Raw genomic sequence first — 27,003 nt, forward strand, 5'->3', positions numbered from 1 at the left:
AAACCCAGGTCGAACAACAACTGGGTTGTTGACTGCAGATGATGCGACACAAGCTCCGGGGACTTGGCTTTGATCAACCAGTCGTCCAAGTAAGGGAATACTGCTATCCCCTTCCTTCTGAGTTCTGCCGCAACCACCGACATCACCTTCGTGAAGACTCGAGGTGCTGAAGTAAGACCAAACGGAAGGACCGCAAACTGATAGTGCTGCGATCCCACCACAAACCGGAGATACTTCCTGTGTGACTTGAGTATCGGGATATGAAAGTAAGCATCCTGCAAGTCGACAGACACCATCCAGTCTTCCTTGTTCAACGCCAAAAGCACCTGTGCTAGGGTCAGCATCTTGAACTTTTCCTGCTTGAGGAACCAATTCAAGACCCTCAGGTCCAGGATTGGTCTCAAACGACCATCCTTCTTGGGAATCAGGAAATACCTTGAGTAACATCCTCGACCCCTTTCCTGCTCTGGGACCAACTCCACCGCGCCCTTTGAAAGGAGGGCTTGTACCTCCTGTTCTAGCAACAGGAGGTGTTCTTCTGAACAATAAGAAGGGCGGGGCGGGATGAGGGGCGGGAACTCCTGAAAGGGAAGGGTGTAGCCTTTTCCCACAATACTGAGAACCCAAGTGTCCGTTGTAACAGTCTTCCATTTGGTGAGAAAATGCTGTAATCTTCCCCCTACAGGAGAGGAGTGAGTGGGAAATGGTGGAAGCCTAAGGCTGCTTCCCCTGCTGCACCCCGCCAGAGGATGAGGAAGAGGCAGAGTGCTGCTGAGAGGCTCCTCTGGTGCGGACCCTACCTCTCCCTCTAAAAGATCTATAGGGATGGGAAGAGGCAGGTTGCTGATATCTTCCCCGAAAGGAAGAGGAGGAAGAGCCACGCCCAAATCCACGAAACCTCCTGAAAAATCTGGAAGAGGCCGTGGAAGAAGGAGCTTGGAGCCCTAACGACTTAGCCGTGGCCCTGCTCTCCTTAAAACATTCCAAGGCCGAATCAGCCTTGGCTCCAAACAGTTTGTCCCCATCAAACGGGAGATCCAACAATGTGGACTGTACATCCGCAGAAAAGCCCGAGTTACGGAGCCAGGCCTGCCTCCTTGCCACCACAGTTGTGCCCATTGCTCTGGCTACCGAGTCGGTCGTATCCAGTCCAGTCTGGATAATCTGGGTCGCAGCAGCCTGGGCATTTGAAACAACATCCAAAAGACCCTGGGGAAGCTCTGTAAATGATGAGGAAATGTCATCCATCAGAGCATGAATATACCTCCCCAGGATACAGGTTGCGTTGGTGGCCTTCAACGCCAGACTGCAGGATGAAAAAATCTTCTTGGACTGCGCCTCTAGTTTCTTTGAATCTCTGTCCCCAGGCACCGTCGGGAAAGAACCAGGCGCTGACTTGGATGAAAAGAGGCCTGCACCACCAAGCTCTCCGGCGTAGGGTGCCTAGATAGAAAACCAGGGTCAGTCGGAGCCGCCCAATACCTCCTGGCCACGGCTCTGTGAACTGCTGGGGAAGATGCCGGCCTCTTCCACACCTCTAACACCGGATCCAGCAGAGCGTCATTAAATGGCAAAAGAGGCTCCGCCGCAGCTGAGGCCGGATGTAGCACCTCTGTTAGAAGGTTTTGTTTAGCCTCCACCACCGGCAAAGGCAGGTCCAAAAAACTAGCTGCCTTCCGTACCACTGCGTGAAAGGAAGCAGCCTCCTCAGTATATTCTCCCGGGGACGAAAGATCCCACTCAGGGGAAGTGTCCAGCCCACTGGCCGACTCCAGACCACGCAGCCCATCACCCGAGTCCTCTAGCTCTCCTTCCTCCAGGGCTCGTTGGTACTCCTGCTCCTCTAATACACGGAGAGCACGTCTCCTCGAATGAAGCCGTTGTTCAATACGCGGAGTCGACAATGCCTCCGCCGAAGTCGAAGATCGGCGCCGATCTTCAGAAGCCACCGACGCCGCGTCCGGCGCCACAGGTAACTTCGGCGCCGACGAAAGAGCAGTCGAAGCAGATGGACCCACTGGAGTCACAGGCCGAAATCCCGACGTCGACGGGATGGAAATCCCCGGGGCCAATCCCTCTGAAGCCACCGGAGCGGCCACCGGCGCCGACACCGGCGCCGAGCCCACGTTCCCAAAAGGGAGAAAGGGCATAAAGGGTGCCGGCCGAAGAGGCGCAGGATCACCCAATGAAAAGGCCAAAGGCCCAGCCGGAGCACCCCCTGGAGCCATCTGTTGGAAGATGGCATACATCGCATTCAAGAATGCGGAACTATCGGCTCCAGGGGTGGGAAAAGCCGGATACTGGGGTGCCTGTCTCGGAGGTGACCCCGACGCCGGCCTCGACGTCTGCAACGCCGGAGAAAACACCTGAGGCTTCAATACCTCAATCACCGACGCCTGTCCAGGTGAAGTCGGAGACGCCGGAGAGGGCAACGGCGTCGAAGGATGCGGCGTAACCGTGGGACTGATCTCCCACGTCCTTCGCGCCGATCCGAAGACCTGGAACGAGTCTCCTTTGAATGACACCGAGATTCTCTACGGCGCCGGGAGTCTCGATGACGCCGATGTCTTGGTGAAGAAGACTTCTTGTGATGCTTCTCCTTCGATTTCGCCATAAACAGCTTCGCCTCACGTTCCTTGAGGGCCTTTGGATTCATGTGCTGGCATGAATCACAAGTCGAGACGTCGTGGTCGGAGCTCAAACACCAAAGGCAATCGGAATGAGGATCCGTCACTGACATCTTGCCTCCACACTCACGACAAGGCTTGAATCCAGACTTTCTCTGCGACATTATTACCACAGCGAAAGACTACGCAGCAAAAATACACTGTAACCACAAAAGTAACAGTTGCTCCCTCGAAGATAACCGTTTTGAATGCACGGAAAAAAGGGAACTGACGTCGGCACGTCGTCGAGGACCTCTTATTGCCTGTATGACGTCAGACGGCGTCGCGTGGGCTAGAGTGACGTCCTCGTCGACGTGCAGAGACTAGTAAGAAGATTTCCGTCGAATGCTGGCGCCATGGGAGTATTCATTAGGTGAGTAATCCACAGGTAGTTGTATCCATCAGAAAAAGCGTTACTGAAGGTAAGTAACTTGTATATCTGATAGGTGGTGATGGCTTGTGTATCTAGTCTATGGTAAGGAGTCTACAGCCAAAAAGTCTCTGACACTGGGCTGTGGATAGATCTCCTTTACACTAAGGAGTCCTGTAGGACCGAACGGGTCAAAGTGCCCGTCTCTTTAGACCAGATTGTCCAGGTAGTAGTGTTTTACAAATGTGTGCAAGGATGACCACACTGCTGCCGGACAGATATCCAGGTCTGAAACACCTTGTGCTAGCGCAGTGGTAGCAGCCTTGCCCTTGGTGGAATGAGCCCTCAGGAGGCTGCTTCTTGGCCACAGCGTAATAAATTTTAAAGCAGATAACGACCCAGGGTGAAATGGTTTGCTTCTGCACTGCCCTACCCTTCTTTGCTCACACGTACCCCACAAAGAGTTGGTCATCCACCCGGAACTCTTTTGTGCGGTCAAGGTAGAACAACAACTCTTTTTGGGTCCAGCCGGTGGAGTTGCTCCTTCTCCTTAGAGGGATGCAGTGGAGCAAAGAAGGTGGGCAGGGTGATGTTCTATTCCAGATGAAATGGGGTCATCACCTTAGGGAGGAAAGAGGCACGTGTTCCGAGAACCACCTTGTCTTGATAGAGAGATATGGTGGCTTTGATGACATAGCTTGCGTCTTACTCACCTTCCTGGCAGATGTTATTGCAACTAAGAAGGCTGTCTTGATGGTCAGCAGCCAGAGGGGACAGTTGTGTAAGGGCTTAAAGGGAGCACAAATAAGAAATAAGGATGAGATTTAAGTCCCATTGAGGAATAACAAAGGGCGTAGGGGGAAACATATGTACAAGCCCTTTGAGGAATCTATGTACAATGGGAGATTTGAGCAGTAAAGGCTGATCAGGCAGCTGAAGAAATGCCGATAAGCCAGTGAGATAGCCCTTGAGAGTACCCAAGGCAGAACCCTGCTGGGCAAGGAATAGTATAAAGAGATGGATATCAGAAAGAGAAGCAGAAAGAGGCCACTCTCTCAAAGCTTTTGGGGCCATGGCCCGGCTGTCGGAGCACGACTTCGAGTCGTGGTCTCTGTCGAGGTACCAGAGACATACCTGATGGGGGTCCATCACCAACATGGCACGATAGCATACCCCACACGGCTTGAACCCAGTCTTCCTCGATGACATCTCTCACAGACTCAAAAAAGCGTTGAAAAAAAGGTCGAAAAAAGGCCTGCCAAAAAAGGCAGAGGGTAGCTCAAATCCGGATCTGCACTTAACCGAAATGGAAGGAAGAGAACTGACATACGTGTGCCAGGTTGGTGCCTATATAGGTGACTGTGATGTCACAGATGGCTCCAACGACGCCACACGGAACCGAACGACAACACCCAATGGCGCACGCAGGGTACTGCTCGGCAAACAAATCTGGATTCCAAGCTGGCGCCAGGAAATTCTAAGGAGAGGAATCTGCAAATAGAATTCTCTATCAGATATTAAATATTTAATCATTTGTGTAATTTTTTGTATGAATGTTTTTGTATTTTTGGATATTGTATTGTGATTCACATCACTAAAATTCTTAGACTGAAGTTACCATATTCCAATACTGACTCAGTGGGAGTCCCCAGATTCCAATAATGATTTGGTGGAGGTCCCCTGAAACATTAATGATTAAGAGGGGATTCCACAAACTCAAAAGGTTACCAACACAAGTCCTCACAGAGGAGTATAATGGTGCAATGGCCATTCGTGGGTGAGTACTTAAAATTCAGAGGAAAACGTTCTGTAAAAAGCACACAACATTGACATCTTGAGAAAATATATGCAGTACTGATTTTCCCCTTGGTCCAGGTTATCCTCAAATAGATGCAATAAACAAACAAAGTTCTGCAAGATCACATTTGCCATGACATGACTTTCAGCATTACATTTTTCCTTTCTTTTTAGGAATTAGGATGTGCCCCCCAATGGAGAATAGCAACTGCACAACTATTCCGGAGATGATTCAACCATCCTGCAATTTTCGCAAACAATGAATCCATGTAATAACAACAACACTGTATTAGGAAGAAGTGCACAACTGCAAAGTCAATTTACTTCAAGTTTTCTCAAGGTCTCTCTCAAGTCACATAAAGTTGCTTGAAATGTCAATCACAAAGCTGAAGGTGTGGCTTCAACGTAGAAATGTACATATACTTTCATGTTACTCTAAAGCCTTGTATTTGTTTTTCTAAAGGATAAATAAATATATCAAAGCTGCTTCATAGTTATGAGTTAACATTACAACTTACAATAAATGTCTTGAAGGTTACGAAATAGTTGATGCCACTATTGTGATGGCCCAGATTCTCCTACTGTCATGGTCTCATGACCATTCCTAGCTTCCTTAATTTGTTATACACATGTGTGATTCGTGCCATTTAAAGATGTTGCGGATGTTGTGCATATCAAAAACATCATGCACTATTTTATTGTCCCATTAAAGGATGCTGTGCGTATCAACAGCATCCGGCATCATTCTGTTGTCCCATTAATGCTGTGCCTAAACACCATTATGCTCTATTTCATGGTCTCATTAATGCTGTGCTCACAACAAATTGGTCTCATTAAATGCTGTGCTTATAACAGTGTTGCATATTGTTTTACCTTTGATGCTATGCATAACCCTGTGCACTCCCTCATTATATTATAAGCACTTACCATGCACCACTAGGCATTAGAATAAAAGCCCATCTCACAACCAGTATGAACAAATGTGTGCAAGGGTCTTGTTATGCGTTTTAAATGACAGTGCTGAAAGTGTTCATTCTGCAGCAGTCAGATAATGTCATTTTTTCCTTTTGTTTTGTACTCTGTGTTTTCTTTGCCCTTTAAAAAACCTTATTACAAGCGAGACCTTGTGAGAATCACTCTGGTGGCAAGAACTCGTGAGAACGCCCTAAATCACTGCCACCATCTTGGAAGAACTCACCATCTTTAAAAAAATATTTTAAAAAAAACACAGCTGCTTCTGCATTCTGGCGCTTGTTATCATCGCGGTTCAGAGCAGGGCGTGATCCACGAAGTTCCTGAGGACGCATCGGTCCAAGAATGCCATGGTGCAGGAGTACCCAGCAACCTCCAGGTGGCGAATCTCCAGTCTGCAAGGTGATTTAGGCTGGTGATTTCTGTGAAAATCCCAGAATTGCAGTAAGAAGTTTCTAATTACAAATCGAGTTTGACACATTGATTCCCAAAGGTTGATTTCAGCTAACCAGATAACTGGGTAATCTCATTCGAAGTTGGGCTTGGTGACTTTGTTAAGCAGCCCTACTCTTGAGAAGTTCCTGTAAGGAAGACAGATATTGAACAGTACATGTTGTGACCTTTTGGTGAAATCTTAAATCACAGTATTGTCGAATGATGATATCTTTGCACAAATTGGATTCCACATCCTCATGAATACTATTCCTTTTTAGGTCTTGGCTAGACAGCACATGCACTGTCTTGAAGAGACATACTGTATCTACATTGTGGGCTTCAGCCCACCCAGGGGCTTACCATTTGATGGCTTGATCGTTAGTCTCATTCTTTTTCGCCATTTGTCCATGGTATGCATTTGTCATGCCCCTGGCTGAGTTTAGCTCTTGCCGAGAGCAGGGACTAAGTACTATATAAGTACATCGGTCTCTATCATAACATGTATTTCACCGACTGCTTTCTTCTTTCTTGAAAAGCAGCTGACATGGAGCCAGTCATAGCTTGTTTGTTAAAGAATTTCTGTGGCAGTTGCTGACACTGCTAATGCTAGGTTGCTTGATTTGCCAGGGGAAATGACAGGGTGAGCTCAGACATATTTATATTTGCACATCTGAAACGTCACTCGCATGCCAAAGTACTTGTTTACACTATGCTACTGTGTTCATATTAATGATTAGGCTAGCACCACTCTGGCACGGGGGAGGCAACATGGTGTCCCACACACCTCCTTTGACTGGTGCAAACACGTGTGGGGACATGTATTGTAATCTTGGTGGTAAAGCTCACATCTATGCCACCACTTTCCTATCTAACTACCCCATTCACGGCAGTCAAACATTCACCAGCACCCTAAGGGCCTCGGTTTTATTGCATGGCTGTCACGCTTCAAGAACGCCCAAGTTCTGCTGTGTACTCCTCTATGCATGGATAGCCCTTCAGGGACCGACCATGCTGCTACCTCTGCCGCTATGTGCATGATAGGAGCCTCCACACACCCCTCCTGCCTCACAAAGCAGACTGTGTCAGGCCCATGTGGTGCCCTTAGGCCCCATCCTTGCTGACATAAGGGGCCTTCCCCCCCGAGCCTGTCCAGACACACGTCCATCTCAAACTATTTTACGATGCCAGGCACACCATCTTTGGACCCCCGACTCCATCTAGAGCACCTTCAGACTCCATGGAGCCGAGAGGTGCCCTCCGTCAGGTAGTGCAGGCTCTTTTTGACAAAGGAGCCATTGAGACAGGTCATGCACCAGAAGTAAGTTGTGGTTGCTATTCCCACTACTTTCTGGTGCCGAAAAAGTACAGAGGACTTCATCCTATCTTAGATCTGCGCACTCTCAATGCTCTTCTACAGAAAAATATATTCAAAATGCTCAGGCCTTGACTACCCTGGATGGTAGCTCTGGACTTGCAGAATGCTTATTTTTATGTCCCCGTTCTACGAGCCCACAGGTGTCACCTGAGGTTCAAGGTGGCCCACAAGCATTTTCAGTTTAATGTGCTCTTTTTCGGCCTCACCAGTGCATCTCAGGTGTTCACAGATATGATGGCAGTGGTTACAGCTCATCTGTGGCTGGCTGCTGAAAACAGGCTCGTCCAAGGCAGTCGTCGCCCACCTCCAAAATACAGCACTCTCTGGGGTCACACTTGACTCCTCCAAAAATGCTCCATTTCATCAGAGCCTTTCTGGATACAGTACAGTTCCATGCCTACCCTCCGAAGCAGAGTCGAGGACAGTCCAGATTTTGGAGGTGACTGCAATAGATCTGCAGTGGTGGCTGATGAACCACGACTGGATCAATGGCAGACCCCACCCAAAGCTGCGAGTTGTGAGTGATACATCACTTCTGGGTTTACGTAGCCATCCGGAAGAGGTGGAGATCAGTGGACTCAGGTCTCTGGCGACACCTCAGCTTCGTATCAATCTTGTTGAGCTTAGGGTGACCAGCTTAGCATCGAAAGTCTACCTTCCAACCATCCAATGAATGCTTGTTCGGGTACTCACAGACACAACCACCAAGTGGTATTGCAACAAACAAGGAGAATGGGGGTCATAGACCCTGTGCCAGGAGGCTCTGTACCTCTGAACTTGACTGAAGCGCCAGGAAATTTTTATGGTAGTACAGCACCTGGGAGTTTCCTTGGATGCCAAGGCAGACAAACTCAGCCATCAATGCCTAGCAGATCTTGAAGGGCAACTACATCTGAAGGTGGCACAAAGATCTTTGCAAAGGTCTCTTCCAAGAATGAGGAGAACCTTTGCTCGATGTGTTCGCCATCGCCGAGAACAACCAATGTCAGCACTTCTGCATGTTGGAGTTTCCAAAGCAGCTCTTGCTCGGGGACACCTTCTGCCTCAAGTGGAACTCAGGACTCTTGTACGTCTTCTAGCCAATAGTACTGAAGCCCCGCGGTCTCAAGAAGATCAGCATTAACCAGGCCCAAGTCATCCTAGTGGTACCGGATTGGGAAAGGAGGGCATGGTATCCCACAATCCAGAGTATGAAAATCGGTCCTCCAATTATGCTGCTCTTTCAGGAAGATTTTCTGTTCAGAACAGGCTTCTGCACCTGAAACTGCACACGCTCCACCTCCATGCCTGGAGACTGAGTGGTGACAGTTGAGTTTACAATTTTCTTCCCAAGGTCTGTGATGTCATCTTGGAGTCCCAGCAGCCCTCCATTAAATCTGTATATGATTGCCTTTCCGCATTACTGTTGGAGGTGTTGTTTATTTTCTCCCTGCGCCGGCAGGCCTTGCCCTGTCTCTGTTAATGGTTACTTGTTGGCTTTCCTTCGGCTACTGGACCAACCCTTCCCTTTTCAAGTTACTTGTTGTGACTCATTTTCTAAAAGGTTTACGACACTTGTTTCTTCCTACCCCCGTTTTGATCCCCTATGGGACCTCAATCTGGTCCTCGAATTTTTCCAGTGTTCTTCCTTTGAGAAATTACACAGTTGTTCTCTGCGGCCCTTAACTCGAAAAAATTGTCTTTCTGGTTGCCGTTACATCGGCCATGAGGATCAGTGAGCTTCAAGTTCTCTCGACTGACCCTCCGTACACCAGCTTTTTCATTGACAAACAAGTGCTTCCAATGTGTGCCTCCTTCCTGGCAAAGGTTGTCACCCTGTTTCATGTTGGTCAGAGTATTACTTTGCATGCCTTTTTTACTCTGCCTCATCCTTCCAGGGGGAGGAGAGAATCCATTGCCTGGTCCCGAAGAAAGGTCACTCATTCTACATTGATCGCACTAAGGATCATCGGGTGGCCGATCAGCTCTTCATCAAGTTCACTGGAGCGGAAAAGGACAACACTATGCAGAAACGTTCCATCTTTCAATTAATTGTACTCCGTATTAAGATCTGCTATGCACCAGCTATAAAGCAGCCTCCTGAGGGATTGAGGGCCCATTCCACCAGTGCCAAGGCTGTTACTACTGCATTGATACGCAGGGTACCTGTCCTGGGCATCTGCCAAGCTGCTACATGGGTGTCTCTCCACCCGTTTACAAAGCACTACTGCTCAGACAGTCAGGTCCGTCGAGACAGACTATTTGCCCATTCGGTCTTCCAGGACTTTAATTTGAACCAGCTCGCAGACCCACTTCCTGTAAGGTAATCCTTTGGTATCTATTCTAATGTGAGGAATCTATTGTTAGAAGTCTCTAGCAGAAGGACAAATTACCAAATTTTTGTAATGCTTTTTCTGCTAGACACTATGTAACTGCAGAGTCCTCACTGACTTTCCCATCCTACCCCTGGTCTGCAAACTGGGCTCTTCACCCTAAAGATCCCATTAGATACTTTGCACTGGTCAAACACTGGTTTTTACGTGGCTCTGTGTTTTTGGAACAGACATAGCCACAGAAGAACCTAATATCAGAGCACCATGGTGGTACCTTTATGGGCACCACAATGTCACTTCTGATGCAGATGACACCATTGCGGATTTGATCGAAGCCACCTACCGGTGCGCCGAGGTGCTGCTCAAGATTTTCCACATCCAGTCTGATGCCTGGGGAATATTCTACGGTGAGGAATATGCAGTTGGACAGAGTCTCTACCAGAAAAATACATTAATGAAGTACATAAATTATTCGTTTTGCCACAATGTATGATTTTAAGCATACATTTGCCTTAGCTTTTGTCTTTGTTCTAATAGAATTTCACTTCTCTAGCACCATATGCCAGGCTTTCCTGTATGGCCCAGGATCAGGTTTAAAATAAAACAGTTAGGACTTCAGGTTGAAAGATCCATGGATTATATAAAATGTTGTGAAATATTATGGATTAGATACTAAGCAAATACCTTAGCATTTATTTCACTTCATTATCCGAGGACTGCATTAAACCAGATGAAAAATGTACTTTTCATTTCCACTCCTAGCCAACTCCATAACTAGATTTGTTTTTCGGCTGTCTAAATAAAAGTAGAACTACAGACTTCCCTTTAATGGAAAGCCACACAAAATCCCACTCCTTTGGCATTATCCTTACATTTGTTTGCCTAAGCATTGCACAATCACTCAAGCAGTAACAAAGGAAACAGATTTGCAACCATTCCTATATTCGCCCTCTGAATTTGGCTTATTTGCTAATTAGGAAAATATTACAATGGCTAATTAGCACATGCACACAATTCTTACACAATTGTGTTGTAAAATTGCTCAAAATGTGCTGAAATTCTTAAACATGTGTCTTGTCACATTGCAATAGTTACTCTGGCCTTTTCACCTAATGCTTTTATGGAGCTATTACACAGACATTAATATTTTATGATTTATCCAATATGTACATTATTTGTGCAACCCAACTCATAATATAATGCAAAAGTGTTATCGCCCAAAAAGCGCCTGTCACACGTTTCCTTATATTCCGTTCCAACAGCTGCGTTCAGAAGGCCAGAGCATGTCTCTGATAGATACCCCCTATCACAGAAAACTACTGACACACTTGCCCCTTTTCCTGAACTGCCGCCGTTGAAGAACACTGGGGGCCTCGGAGTGCCAGTGAGGTCCTGAGAAATGAGCTCTGCTCAACCCTCTGTGAACTCATCCCTGGGAGGAGGGAACCCCACCAGAAGTGTTACAGCAGTATTCATGCTCTAGTATAATTTACCTCGGAGGAATAGGTTGCACAAATATGGGCCTACCTGCCCTATCTTCTACTAACTTCCCTGCCAAAGAGTAGTAGGCAAACAGACCGGTAGGACTCGTGCAAGCCGAATCCCATCCCAAACATTTTTTTAACGTTTTTATTATTTTGCTTTAACAGCAAACCAGTACACATCCCAAGATCGTTGGTGGGTTGGTCCATACAACGATCCCCGACAGGCAGTACTTAATTTGTAAATAAAAACGTGCCGGTGCCCAAAGCCCTCCTCTTAAACACGCGGCTGTTGCAATTAAATGTGGGAACACGGAATACTAGGGCAGCGTAATCGCGAAGCCATCTCACGCCTCTTCAATCCATATAAAGCCACTCCCTACCCCTTCAGCTCACTCTTGCAGCTTTCTACTTTCTCCCAATGTGACGCTTTTTCGTTTTTCCCTTCCTCCGTCTTTCCCATATGTGTCTTTTGCTCGTAGCAAATGATTGAGACAGAAGAATAAGTCCCGGCCCGCAAAAGTAAGTGCCGGTGCTCAGCACCGGAAACAACAAGCACAAATTAAGCACTGCAGACAGGGAGACAAAAGGCTGAAGTAACTGTCTGCCAAAAAGCTCTGTCAAGACCCACTGAACCAATGCGTCAAGCTGGCAAAACAAAAACGAGAGAGAGAGAGGCCATAGACGGCCTGTCACTCTCCTAGACACAGGGGCCAGCCTAAGGCACAAAACAACAGACCGTTGGGGTAGAGAACAGGTCTCATCATAAATCAGGGCTTCTCCAGCCCCCAAGCGTCGTAAGGAAGGTTCTACACACCCACTTGATTGCACCCGTAAGAAATCAAATAAATACAGCCTTGTGTCTCTACAGCGTCACAGAACTATTCAGTCACTTTCAATTATCCCTCGAAAGCACATGTGGGTTACTTAGCCTGTGGAAAAAAATATTTCCAATATTTGCTGACTTCTTGAAGTTGATGACTTTTTTCTGCACTTTTGAAAAGTGCATGGAGGTGGCTTTTCAACTATCCGTCAGGTTTTAGCAACAACCTGCATTAAGTTTGCAAGAAAAAAAATACGGTTTCAAATTCAAACTGAAGCTGTCTGAGGAAGGAAATGACAACTAAAAGTACCTACTGACCAGTACAGGTAATAAAGTATAACAAAGTAAAACTGTTACACCCAAAGTGATTATTTACTGTAACCCCTTATACCAATAAGGTTTGCAGGTGCTTAATAAGAAAAACAGTCTATATACCAAGCTTGGAGAGATGTGATACACAAAAGAAGCACAAACGTCCCCAAGAGCGCTTACTTTGTGACTCTTTCGATGGCTTGCACGTGGACATTGTTGTGTGTCTGGGCCAGAACAGCCTCGTGCTGCGCGCACTTCAAGCACAGGCCGCCCGCGCGGTTGTTACTGCTCGCTGCAAGCAAGGACTCTTGGTGCCTCAGCCTCCCGCGCAAATCCTCGCAGTTCTTCTGCGCCTCCGATAGGTCTTTTCTGCAACGGAAGCACAGCATAACATTCAAAGTACAAACCAGGAGGCAGAAAGCGGACAAGAACATCAGATATAAGGATTTACCCAGCACAATGCTCACAGAATATAGGCAAGCATCGTAAAAACTTCAACTGCAAAGATGTCCGGATTCCTTCACTTTAAATGTTAACCCTCATTCCAAACCACCCTCGTAAATGAATGCGACTATCTTCGCACATATTTTCAGATAAAGCAATACATTGGATATAAAATTGGTAAAGCTCTATAGAGGGATTAAGTGCTATAACGGCCTGTCAAATCTAGCCTTCAAAAGCGTCACAGGGGTTTTTAACTTTTTTTTGCTTAAAAAAACAACCACTAGCTTCACAAGACTATTCTTTATTGCATGACGTTTGTTTTCCGGTTGATAAAATATGTGCAAGAAGTGCTGTGCACATGACTTGAATTTTCCCACGTGTGACAAAGGCAGCTGTTATGTATGCTAATTAGCTGTCCCTTTACAAAATGGAGACCAAAAGATGCCCCACGTTCACTAGAATGAGCCATGTGTTTCCAGAGAAACACGTGATTAGATTTTCTGAATCATTTCAGTTTAACATAAAAGGGGAGGAGGGTTAGGAAACCAAATTATGCAAAGGCCTTTCTAAGACAAACTAATTTGTGCCATTTTTTGGTAATACAGATATTCTGCAACATCAGAGCTTTGGTAACAAGGGATTTGGGGTCTTTCATTGGACGTTACACTACTGAATGCATACCTTTGTTTCAGACGAAGTTCACAGCATTTATGATGCTTTTAAGATGCGGCAAATAAATAACTGAAACCACAGCCGCGGATTTCAAGAATAAGAGCAGTGGGAATAGCTACAGAGCATTTAAAAAAAAAAAAAAAAAAAAAAAATTGGAAACGCAGCTATTAAGGTGTCAACAAGCAAATGGAAATCTTACAATCAAACTGTTAAAGTTGGTCTTAAATAAATGCTACTTTTCGTATCAACTGTGGGCGAGTGCCTTCTTATTTGAAAGCTTTCAATCTGTAGATGTGCAATTTACAAACAATGTGGCATGAACTGGACTCTATGGGGCTTGCAAACAGGTGGAAGTCCAGAGGAGATATGTAGCATTTGGCAAAGGCCGTAAACCAGGAGTGGTCATCGTTGGTCCGAGGTCAACTGACTCGTGAACGATTTTCAGGATGGGTACGTTATATATTATATCCAGGGCCACTGAAATTATGCGGCAGGGGAGTAACAAATTATTTGGCAAGGTTGAATAACTTATTCGGCAAGAAAAGCTAAATTTGGAGCACCTTTTGTGACAGCACTACTTCATTATTTTGCCACTTTTTCTTATAGTAACAATGTCTGGACAAAGATTTCGCCTTAGCAACCAAATACAGCAATAAGACATTAAAGATAACCATTACACTTTTACGAACGGCCTTCTACTGAGTGGGAACTTGTTGCAACATTTTTAGAAACTTTTGATCCGTTTGAGCTGGAAGCGCACGTTTTTGTTAAGAACTACAAACTATGCAGAAGAAGATGGATTACCTGGCAAGTGCAGGAAATCCATAACTATGCACAAAATGCAGCAGCTGCAAAATCGCATGATTCCTTTCGGCCTAATTCTATTTATGTACAATGAACCCGTATGAGCAGCATTTATACATTTGTGATTATTTTGAAGCATTTATCTGGCCCTCATAGACCAGGGCTGGATTCCCCAACTGTAAACTGATACATTTCACAAGTGTAGCAAGTGCACTAAATTGACCCTTGAAAGACCCATTGTGGCCAAAATTACGCATCCACTTGTAATACTATCGTATCAATACACAGTGCCTCATACCATGGTATTTGCCATTTATAAGCAATTCAACTGTGACAAAATCCATAATCAGGTTATTATACAAATTACCAGGCTAGCTCACAGCCTGGAGTTACTGTGGATCAAGTCAGATCTACTGCTGAATGAGATTTTTCCCTCTGAGGCAGCAATAGAAGAAAAATAATCAACCAAGCCCTCGCATAAGGCAGTGTATGTCGCAGGCGGCCTGCTAAGAACCATACACACCATCCAGCCCAGGCCCAGCTATAGTTTGGTGATGTTCTAGGAGCTTAGGTGTAGCCAACGAGAGGAGAGTCTATCCCAGAAGGTCGAAGACAGTAGCTATTCTTGAAAAAACACACAGGAGGACAAAACCTGTGGACTGGTCAATATTAAATCATGAGGAAAACATTCTGAATCCAGTAACAATTAGGAAAAGAAAACAGGATACGCTACACATGGTCTAACCTTATAACACCTTAGAAATTATGACTGGACTGACCAGCAAGGGGATACTGAGGTAAGCTACAGCCGCTGTCTTCTTATGAGCACCAGAACCCAGATAATCAAGGTGAATAACTAATCCCCATAATTACAAAGCTTTTCCAGTATAAATACATCTAAATTGTCATCCTTGCCCCTCAACAAGTAGACTACTAGAGGCTACTCATCAAGTCTCAAAGCAAACATATCAAAATACTCTGTAGGACCCAAACCATCCATCTCTAGCTCCTATTTTCCAATTCTGAATCTGGTGTCGCAAGCAGGAAAAGGCTGGAACACCTAACAGTATCTCTAGATGTTGCACATCTGCGCAGTCCATCAACAGTCTGTCACAACTGCAAATGCTTATGCCACTGACTTTTGTTTTTGTTATTGCAACATCAGTGTTAATGCAACAATTTAGCAACAACATTGAAATCTAACAAATTGTGATAGCCTAGTTAGCCCACCAGTGCACCTGGTTAACACCATCAATAAATAAAGAAAAAATCATTTAGCCCTACTCCTTCAAAGGGCATGGGCCCACCCACACACACAGAATGGCTGACTGAGATGTTCAAGATGGCCTCATATGAAAAGTTAATCTATAAACTTTCTGATAAACTTGAGACCAACCAACAGGTATGGGCACCATTCCTAAATGATGATCTGTTATCCTGACTCCCCTCTCTTCTCCCCGAAGGGAATGGCCTCTCTGCTGACACAGCACAATTACACTTTTCCCTGTGGCAACAGAGACTCCCCCCAAACATGGAAAACCCCCTACATATGCTTCTCCATTCTTAGAAACAACAACATGCCGTAGGCCTTGCGGACACTTCATGCCCCCTACACCGCACCTTCACTTTTGGGAGTTTGCTTACTACACTCACGACAGGCACGGTCATTTGCAGCCTCCTTTAACACCATACTCCCACCCTATGTTGGGTGCAGTGGACCCCTCCCCATTGGATGTACGGTCCAGCCACCCTTCCCCTTTTTCCTTTCACTCTGCCACTCCTCCCCAGTGCCCCCCGCATTGTCACTTTTCCTCCTACTGCTAACTGCTGCCGGACTATGATCATTGGTGTTGTACTACCATACCGCACCATTTCACTGTGCTTGTGCCTCTGAAGTATGAAACCATAAATAAAGACATAAAGGGCCTGCACTGTTTAAAATCATCACATGGCTTAGGAATATGGTTCTGATGATTTGTAGGAACTATGAGCAGTTTAACTGTAATAATGTCTTCAATAATAAATAATGAATCTATAAAGATGTACGCAGAAATTGAAATCTATGTTAATTCAGATCTAAGATTATATGACTATACGATGAATGCAGCAGATCTATTCACTTCACAGTGTACAAAACATTAAAGAGATATTCTTGGAACGGTTCCCCGTTCAAACTATTAGAAAACTTGCACCAAGATATTTTTTTCAATGAATTCACAGCTCACTACATTTGGTTTGTTTCAATTCACAGTTTACATGCACAAATGTCTCTGTTTGCGAAACAGTGACTATCCTGCCCTTTATATCTCTCGGACATAAATGCACTCCCTCAATGTTAATCAGGGATTCTTCCCAAATTTCCATCTTAACAGATTTCAAATGAATAGGAAAAGCAGTAGTTTGACACAAAATGCAAACCTAAACTTTTCTTACCTCAGCGAAACTGTTTGTGCTTCCAGTGTTTCTGTCCTAGCATCATAGAGAAGTTTAAGTCTCTCCTTAGAAAACAAAAGAGGACAAATTAACAAAGGAATCAGCAAAAAATATAATTCTTTCTCATGAACAGTGAGATTTAAAGGCTCAGCGGTGAAGCCTTAATGATGTAATTTGAGGGCAGTGTTCGACGTTGGTCACCAAAAGAGTGATCCATGCCAGATTATGATGTTAACCAATGTCAATGCAAATGATATTCATTTAGCTAAATGCCTGTAAATGTTATCATGTGTGGTTACCCCTTTCATCAACCGTCGACTACAAACAGCATAGATCAATTTTCGAATCTACTATTTTCCAGTAAATAGTAAAAATGGCATCAGAACAATTTAAGAGTGCATTTACCTATATGGGCACCCAAAATCATGTTTATGAACAATGGTATTTCAACAATGAACTATTGAACCAGACAGCCTTATGAGTACCTGCACTCAGAGAGTTAGAAACAATCTATGAGATTGTGAATTCAAGAACAATGTTCATCGCCTAGTTGACAAAGTTCAGATTAGTCAAAGCATTATAAAATATTTGCCAATATTATGCTATCTGATGGTAGTTGCAACCAGAGGAGCCTGTTAAGTGAAATGAAATAATAATTCAACAATAAAAATACAATTTGAGAAGGAAGCATGAAAGGAAAATGAGGGGGGGGGAGAGGGAGAAAGGAGAGAAGGCAATAAACAGAAAACGAGTCAGAGATAGACTCAGCTTAATGGAGTGAGGCAGATTGAGGACAGTGTATGAAAGAAAGGTATTTAGACCCATTACCTCCTCCTGAGCTCGAACTACATTTACACTAATTATTGGAATAAATCTGACTGTAACCAAATACCTGTCAATGTTGTTTTTGAGACAGAGGGATCAGGAAGGGACCAGGTTTCTCTAGAAGACCCTTGTTGCAGTCACAAACTATTGCTTTCCTGTGGCCCATAAGAATTGTTAAGAATAACAATGTGGAAAAGATGAAAAAGGCGAAGTAACCAAGAACTTCAATCACTGGTCTCATTATTCACAAATCACAGGGGTTGCTAAGCATGTGCGTCAGGCTTTTACAACAGGAGCTTTGAGGGCTGAATCTTCTAAAACACAAACCAAAAGGGCCAAACTGTGGTTGGAAGCTCACATTTCCATATACCTTGCCTAAAAAGTCATAGGGAGCTCATTCACAAAGGTAAGTGTATTATTTTTTGCTATTCACTCCGGGTGTAAGTTACTACTGGAACAAAAGCAGAAAGTAGTAACTCTACCACTACAATGACTAACCAGCATCACTACACCCTCCCATAGAAAATAAAGGACTTGGGCACATAAAATAAAACCACACAAGAAATAATGTTAAATTAAACTAACGTATTCAAAATAGTTAAACATATAAGTAAATATAAAATAATGTTAATACATAAATTAGGACATTTTTAATCACTTAATTATAAAATATTTCAATAACCTATTTTAAATCTAAAAAATAATTTTACAATAAATGTAATTAAAAATAATTACATTTATTTTAATTAATTCTGTACATCGCTTTCAATAATTATTAGAGTACATTAAAAATTGTTAAGGTGTGGTTATTTTTAATTTAAACTCCAGAAAAATATTTTTTATTTAATACATTTCAATTGTTTTAATTCAAATTCAGCTCAATAGTGCTGTAGTACTTTTATTTTGTTCCATATTTAAAATAAATATATTAAATAATTTTACATTAATATTGAACATAAAACTATTTTAATAATTATTTTCTAGCTAAATACATTTAAAAACAAAATTGCCCTATACTTTACCACTAGCAGTTTTGCAGATGGGCAGAACACTATTTTTGTCATAGGAAAATATATACCAATGTAAAAAATGATGCAGCACACAGAAGAGGCAGAGATACAAGGACATGGTTTTTCACAGAACATGTATCCGTAGGCCGAGTTCTTCTCTTTTGTCTAGTAAAGAAGGTGAACCGAAAGCTGTCAAAAACTATGAAACAGCACTCCATTTTATTAGTCCCGTTGTATTCGGATGCTCCACAGTGCAAATACTTGTTTGTCAATGCTTTGTCCTGATTTTGCCGACCTCTACTGTGGGAAAGTACTTCTAACTGCTCTCCTTTGTCCTTCATGTGATAAAAAAAAATAGAGTTTCTGAGTTAATTATTGTATATATTGCTAAGGGTGGACTACTGTTTGTATACTTGATTCCTGTCTGTATCCTACACCCTTTAAAAAAATAACGCAGCATCATAAATATTACCTAGCAACTTGTAAAGCAGGAGGCAACACCTATCAATCAAAAACAAGCATTTGCAATGCACTGGGCCTTGCGTTTGCTTGAGTTAGAGTTATTAGTGCAGTAAATTCCAAACTGGACTGTAAATTCTTGCCACAGAAATTAAAAATGAAAAGTAACAGTTGACATAAGCGAGCGGATCGCCATGGCCACAATGAGCATGAGCGCAAAGGAGAGACACAAAAAGAAAAAAGAAGTTTGCTCGCAGTCAAACGTATAGTCAAAAGTGCAATTATCCATGTACTAGGGTCGATGGCCAAGGTGGTAACAACCTCCCCACGGAGGGACAAACATAAAGCATTTACCAATGATAACAAGTGAATTTTGAAAGGCAAGCCCATGAACGAGTGATAGTGATGGGCGTACGGTTGGCATGGTTAAAAGCCCACAATATGTACAACAGGTTAAAGCCCTTGAGTGCTCGACCTAGAAATAATGGTCTAAGAGTATGTCTCTTGGAATTCTTCTATGAAAGCGGACTTTAAATTATTTGTTACAGAAGGTGGGATGTACTTTGCTTGAATGGCCAGGAAGGAAGAGACAGAGCTTGCCATTTCTGGGCATGAGATATGTGCGCTGCTTAAATCAATCAGATTAGTGGAAGGAGAGCAAGAATAGGCACTGTCTCATTTGGGTGCTAGAGAGCGGTGGTGAAACAGATATTTAACAGATAGACTTTTTTTTCAACTGACTGCTAGTGAAAATGCTCAAGGAACTATTTTTGTAAATCTTAGGCTCAGCATCAGTTGGTCCATGTTCTTTTTTCAAGGATGCAAAATTAATGATTAAGGTTCAACACATGGAGTAGACTTTCACCTAAAGCAGTGACTGAAAGAACCTTATTCAAGTACAGACTTTGCAATTTTGTGAACCTCAGTTGAACATCTTGGTGATGGAGTGGCTCACGAACGAACAAACAAAATACTTGGCGACCATGATGGTGGTACTGAGAGGTATAAGAAATGACTGTCCAAAAAATGTGGTAAGAGCCTTTTAGGACGGATAAGTGAAAATCTTAGGCAGCTGTCAGTGTGGCACTTTTAGATCTTATTGTTGGCTTTTAGCCCCCAAACTGATGTGCACAAACGTTAAAACATAAAAACATTCAGTCAGTTTTATGACACTCAATTTATTATAATATTTCTTTTTTATTGTTTTAAAGTAATTGAATCTTTCTATATACATCACTAACTTTCGTTTTATTAGCCCAGTGAATTCAAGACTTAGACGCTCCTTCTTGTATTCACCCCTGTACAACAGAACAGCACAGTCATTATAAGAAAGACACATTCCTGAGTCAGCATTTCCTTTTTTTTACCATCATCAACAAAATCAAACAATTAGTTGATCTCAATACTTGTAAGCCAAAAGTAATCAAAATATATGCAACTTCAGACTTTTCATAACACCAAAAAGGGATCCTTTGATCAAAAAACGATCATACAACTTTTCAAATTTTTCACAAAGAAACAAGATAATTTAAACTTTCATTTACTCCTTTCACACTCATACTCAGTTCTTCATTGACCACATCTATCTGTAATAAATATTTCGCATTATTCCTCCTTTCCATTTCATGTCTCTCAATAGAACATAATATAATTTGTGCATTTCTCAAAGGTTAACCATTTGAGAATTTATAAAGTTGCCTGTTGATGTTTTTCACGCACATTTCTCTCTTTCTAGATGCATTCATCTCCGCTACAAAGGTGAGAGATTTGCAAGCCTTTTCAGTTCTGTTCACACTTACTCCTAGGCTAGTGTGGCCTTGCAAGTAGAGCTGTCATTTCTGCCCAAGGTTGTCATGCAGGTTTGACCTTTGCAAGCTTTTTGTCCAGCTCCTCACCCATCTAATGAGAAGCAACTACACAGGTTTGATCCTAACAGGGCATTTTGCCATTATAAATAATAAGGCCATCTGATTTCACAGTTGATGATTATCTCCATTTCTTTTGATCGCCTCTGCATCATCAGCAGCATAACCAGACCGTTACTATTTTGGCTGAAAAATGTATAAGCCAGTGTTATGAACTGGCTAGAAGAACGAGTTACTTACCTTCGGTAACGATTTTTCTGGTGGATACATTAGCTACCTGTGGATTCCTCACCTAATGAATACTCCCATGGCGCCAGCATTCGACGGAAATCTTCTTACTAGTCTCTGCACGTCGACGAGGACGTCACTCTAGCCCACGCGACGCCGTCTGACGTCATACAGGCAATAAGAGGTCCTCGCCGACGTGCCGATGACAGTACCAACATTTTTTACGTGCATGAGAATAATAATAACCCAATGTAATGAAAGAGCAAAGCAACATCTCTTAATATTGTAAATCACACAACATTGCAATAAAATAGCTGTAGATTTAATATAACCTTTTTTTTTTTTTTTTTAAACAAATAAATATATTTATACATACGAATCATGTATATACACAATATATAAAGATTTATATATAAATATACACATATATACAAATATCATATATGCAAAATGTATTGCAACTTTGAAGACCAAAAGGAGCACACTCAAGGATTGCTTGGAGAGACCAAAAAGGCAACAGGGAGGCGGGTGGGACCGTGAGGAATCCACAGGTAGCTAATGTATCCACCAGAAAAATCGTTACCGAAGGTAAGTAACTCGTTCTTCTGATGGATACAACTACCTGTGGATTCCTCACCTAATGAATAGAGTCCCAAAGCAGTACCACGCCCGGCGGTGGGTGCCTAAATGGTCAAACCAAGAAATCCTGCAGCACTGACCGTGCAAAATGACCGTCCCTTCTGACCTCAGAGTCCAAACAGTAATGTTTCACAAAAGTGTGAAGGGACGACCAAGTTGCGGCCTTGCAGATGTCGACCACAGGAACACCCCTGGCCAAGGCCGAAGAGGCCGACTTAGCTCTGGTGGAGTGAGCCCTAATGCCCTCAGGCGGATCCTTCTTTGCCAAAGAGTAACAGATTTTAATGCAAAGAACAACCCACCTGGAGAGTGTTCTCTTGTGGACTGCCTTTCCTCTCCTCTTGCCCACGTATCCGACAAACAGCTGATCCTCCAGCCTGATATCCTTCATTCTGTCGATATAGAAGCTCAACGCCCTTTTTGGGTCCAGGCGATGTAGTCTTTCTTCCTCCTTTGAAGGATGAGGCGGAGGATAAAACGTGGACAAAGTGATTGTCTGAGCCAAATGGAAGGGTGAAACAACCTTCGGAAGGAAAGCAGCCTTGGTCCTCAACACCACCTTATCCCCATAAAACGTTATATAAGGGGGTTTAACCGATAAGGCCTGCAACTCACTCACTCTCCTTGCACATGTTATAGCTACCAGGAATACTGTTTTAATAACCAAATACCTTAAGGGGCAAGAATGCATAGGCTCAAAAGGGGACCCCATAAGGAAAGTCAGGACCAAGGACAAATCCCATTGAGGCATAACGAATGGTTTTGGAGGATATTGATTCAGAAGACCTTTCAAGAATTTGAGAACAATAGGGGATTTAAATAACGATGGTTGGTCTGGAAGACAAATGAAGGCTGACAAGGCCGACAAATAACCCTTAATGGTAGCCACTGCACAACCTTTCTGCGCTAGAGACAGTGCAAAAGACAAAACATGTGACAGATGAGCATGTAAGGGATCAATCTGTCTCTCTCCACACCACATAACAAATTTAGACCACCTATTAGCGTAGATAGATTTAGTGGAGTGTCGCCTGGCCGCTAAGATAACATCCACTACATCAGGCGGGAGAGAGAAGGAACTCAGGTTGCCCCGTTCAATCTCCAAGCATGTAGGTGCAGACTCTGGAGGTTGGGGTGTAAAACCTGCCCCTGCGACTGCGAGAGGAGGTCTGCCCTGAGAGGGAGACGGAGCGGAGGGCACAGTGAGAGTTGGAGAAGGTCGGAGTACCATACCCTCCTTGGCCAATCCGGAGCTATTAAGATGACTTGGGCCCGGTCTTGGCGAATTTTCCTCAACACTCGAGGAATCAAGGGTATGGGGGGAAACGCGTAAAGCAACTGGTCGCACCAGGTTATCTGAAACGCGTCCCCCAACGCTCCCTGCATCGGATACTGGAGGCTGCAGAATAACGGGCAATGCGCGTTCTCTAGAGTGGCAAACAGATCTATCCGAGGAAACCCCCATATCTGGAAGATTAGACAGACCTGATCTGGATGGAGACGCCACTCGTGGTCTGCCGAGAATTGGCGACTGAGACTGTCCGCACGTACATTCAAGACCCCGGCCAGATGATTTGCCACCAAGCAAATCTGATGGTCCTTTGCCCAGGACCATAGCCGAAGAGCTTCTCTGCAGAGAAGGTACGACCCTACTCCTCCCTGTTTGTTTATGTACCACATCGTGGTAGTATTGTCCGTCAGGACCTGTACCGACTGACCACGAAGGGATGGGAGGAAGGCCTTGAGAGACAGACGTACAGCCCGTAACTCCAACAGATTGATATGAAACACCTGTTCCTCTGGAGACCAAAGCCCTTTGAACTCCAGATCCCCCAGATGAGCTCCCCATCCTAGGGTGGAAGCATCCGTTATGACCGTGGCCACTGGTGGCGACTGCGCGAACGGCTTTCCCTGTGAAAGATTGTTGCCCGCAATCCACCACTTCAATTCCACAGCAGCATCTCTGGAGATCTTGACAGTACCTTCTAAATCTCCCTTGTGTTGAGACCACTGCCTTCGGAGTCACCACTGAAGAACCCTCATGTGCCAGCGAGCATGCGTGACCAACAGAATGCAGGAGGCGAACAGACCGAGCAGACGAAGGACCTTGAGGACTGGAACTACCGCTCCATTTCGAAACATTGGAACCAATTCCTGAATATCTTGAATTCGCTGAGGCGGAGGAAAGGCTCGACCCAATGTTGTATCCAGTACTGCCCCTATGAACAGGAGGCGCTGAGAGGGCTCCATGTGAGATTTGGGCACGTTCACCGAAAAGCCCAGGTCGAACAACAACTGGGTTGTTGACTGCAGATGATGCGACACAAGCTCCGGGGACTTGGCTTTGATCAACCAGTCGTCCAAGTAAGGGAATACTGCTATCCCCTTCCTTCTGAGCTCCGCCGCAACCACTGACATCACCTTTGTGAAGACTCGAGGTGCTGAAGTAAGACCAAACGGGAGGACCGCAAACTGATAGTGCTGCGACCCTACCACAAACCGGAGATACTTCCTGTGCGACTTGAGTATCGGGATATGAAAGTAAGCATCCTGCAAGTCGACAGACACCATCCAATCTTCCTTGTTCAACGCCAAAAGCACCTGTGCTAGGGTCAGCATCTTGAACTTTTCCTGTTTGAGGAACCAATTCAAGATCCTCAGATCCAGGATTGGTCTCAACTGACCATCCTTTTTGGGAATCAGGAAGTATCTTGAGTAACAACCTCGACCCTTTTCCTGCTCTGGGACCAACTCTACCACGCCCTTTGAAAGGAGGACTTGAACCTCCTGTTCTAGCAACAGGAGGTGTTCTTCTGAACAATAAGATGGGCGGGGCGGGATGAGGGGCGGGAACTCCCGAAAGGGAAGGGCGTAGCCTTTCCCCACAATGCCGAGAACCCAAGTGTCCGTTGTGATAGACTTCCACTTGTGGAGAAAATGCTGTAATCTTCCCCCTACAGGAGAGGAGTGAGTGGGAAACGGTGGAAGCCTAAGGCTGCTTCCCCTGCTGCACCCCTCCAGAGGACGAGGAAGAGGCAGAGTGCTGTTGAGAGGCTCCTCTGGTACGGGCCCCACCCCTCCCCCTCCCTCTAAATGACCTATAGGGGAGGGAAGAGGCGGGTTGCTGGAACCTCCCCCGAAAGGAAGAGGAAGAAGAGCCACGCCCAAATCCCCGAAACCTCCTGAAAAATCTAGAAGAGGCAGAGGAAGAAGGAGCTTGCAGTCCTAACGATTTGGCTGTGGCTCTGCTCTCCTTAAATCGTTCCAAGGCCGAATCTGCCTTGGCTCCAAACAGTCTGTCCCCATCAAACGGGAGGTCCAGCAGGGTCGACTGCACATCCGCAGAAAACCCTGAGTTTCGGAGCCAGGCCTGTCTTCTTGCCACCACAGCCGTGCCCATCGCCCTGGCCACCGAGTCGGTCGTGTCCAGCCCAGACTGGATAATCTGGGTCGTGGCAGCCTGGGCGTCCGAGACCACATCCAAGAGACCCTGGGGGAGCTCCGTAAATGAAGACGAAATATCATCCATCAGAGCATGGATGTACCTCCCCAGAATGCACGTTGCGTTGGTGGCCTTCAACGCCAAACTGCATGACGAAAATATTTTCTTGGACTGCGCATCCAGTTTCTTGGAGTCTCTGTCTCCAGGCACCGTCGGGAAGGAACCAGGCGCTGACTTTGAGGAACAGGAGGCTTGCACCACCAAGCTCTCCGGCGTAGGGTGTCTAGAGAGAAAGCCAGGGTCAGATGGTGCAGCTCGATACCTCCTGGCCACAGCCCTATGAACGGCCGAGGAAGACACCGGCTTCTTCCACACCTCCAACACCGGATCCAGCAAAGCCTCATTAAATGGCAAGAGAGGCTCAGCTGCAGCAGAGGCCGGATGCAATACCTCTGTCAGCAAATTCTGCTTCGCCTCTGCCACCGGCAAAGGCAGGTCCAAAAAGCTCGCTGCCTTCCTCACCACAGCATGAAAGGAAGCAGCCTCCTCCGTATATTCCCCTGGAGATGAAAGGTCCCACTCAGGGGAAGTGTCCAGCCCACTGGCTGTATCCAGACCATGTAGTCCGTCTCCAGAGTCCTCAATCTCTCCCTCCTCTAAGACTCGCTGGTACTCCTGTTCTTCTAAAAGACGGAGAGCACGCCTCCTCGAATGAAGTCTCTCCTCGATACGCGGAGTCGACATGGCCTCCGCCGACGTCGAAGAACGGCGCCGATCTCCAGAAGCATCTGACGCCGCGTCCGGCGCCACAGGCAGCTTCGGCGCCGAGGTAGGAGCCGGAGGACGAGGTCTTGGAGCCGATGGACCAACCGGAGTCACAGGGCAAAACTTCGACGGAAGGGCAACCTCCGGGGCCGAAACATCCGAAGCCACCGGAGCGGCCACCGACGCCGGCACCGGCGCCGAGCCCACATTCCCAAAAGGGAGAAAGGGCATAAAGGGTGCCGGCCGAAGAGGCGCAGGATCACCCAACGAAAAGGCCAAGGGCCCCGAAGGACCAGCCGGAGCAGCTCCTGGAGCCATCTGCTGAAAGATGGTATACATCGCATTAAGAAACGCGGTACTATCGGCTCCAGGAGTGGGAAAAGCCGGATACTGGGGTGCCTGGATCGAGGGCGACCCCGACGCCGGAGAAAACACAAGAGGCTGCACCACCTCAATCACCGACGCCTGACCAGGCGAAGTCGGTGACGCCGGAGAGGGCAACGGCGTCGATGGATGCGGCGTGACCGTGGGGCTGACCTCCCAAGTCCTCCGACGCCGAGCCGAAGGTGACCTCGAACGAGACTCCTTGCTGGAATGACGTTGTGAGTCTCTACGGCGCCGGGAGTCTCGATGACGCCGGTGAGACCTTGGCGAAGAAGACTTCTTATGATGTTTCTCCTTTGACTTTGCCATGAATAACTTGGCCTCACGCTCTTTGAGGGCCTTCGGATTCATGTGTTGACATGAATCGCAAGTCGAGACGTCGTGGTCGGAGCTCAAACACCATAGACAGTCGGAGTGAGGATCTGTAACTGACATCTTGCCCCCACACTCTCGACAGGGCTTGAAACCCGACTTCCTCTGAGACATTATT

General features: G+C 45.4%; 1 protein-coding gene and 1 long non-coding RNA gene across 4 annotated transcripts in view; one reads left to right on the forward strand and one right to left on the reverse strand.

Moving 5' to 3' along the window:
* LOC138295871 (uncharacterized) overlaps positions 1–5,643 on the forward strand; it is a 207,512-nt gene extending 201,869 nt beyond the window's left edge. For both annotated transcript variants that reach the window (XR_011203704.1, XR_011203705.1), the window contains one exon: positions 5,008–5,643. This is a non-coding gene — a long non-coding RNA (uncharacterized lncRNA). The remainder of the gene's footprint in view (positions 1–5,007) is intronic.
* SDCCAG8 (SHH signaling and ciliogenesis regulator SDCCAG8) overlaps positions 1–27,003 on the reverse strand; it is a 1,349,628-nt gene that overhangs the window by 1,066,698 nt on the left and 255,927 nt on the right. For both annotated transcript variants that reach the window (XM_069234464.1, XM_069234463.1), the window contains exons 7-8: positions 16,897–16,961; positions 12,724–12,912 (exon numbers count right to left, since the gene is read on the reverse strand). In XM_069234464.1, the coding sequence (XP_069090565.1) occupies positions 12,724–12,912; positions 16,897–16,961 (254 nt within the window). The remainder of the gene's footprint in view (positions 1–12,723; positions 12,913–16,896; positions 16,962–27,003) is intronic.

This window comes from Pleurodeles waltl, chromosome 5 (genome assembly GCF_031143425.1).
Source record: "Pleurodeles waltl isolate 20211129_DDA chromosome 5, aPleWal1.hap1.20221129, whole genome shotgun sequence".
NCBI lineage: Eukaryota > Metazoa > Chordata > Amphibia > Caudata > Salamandridae > Pleurodeles > Pleurodeles waltl.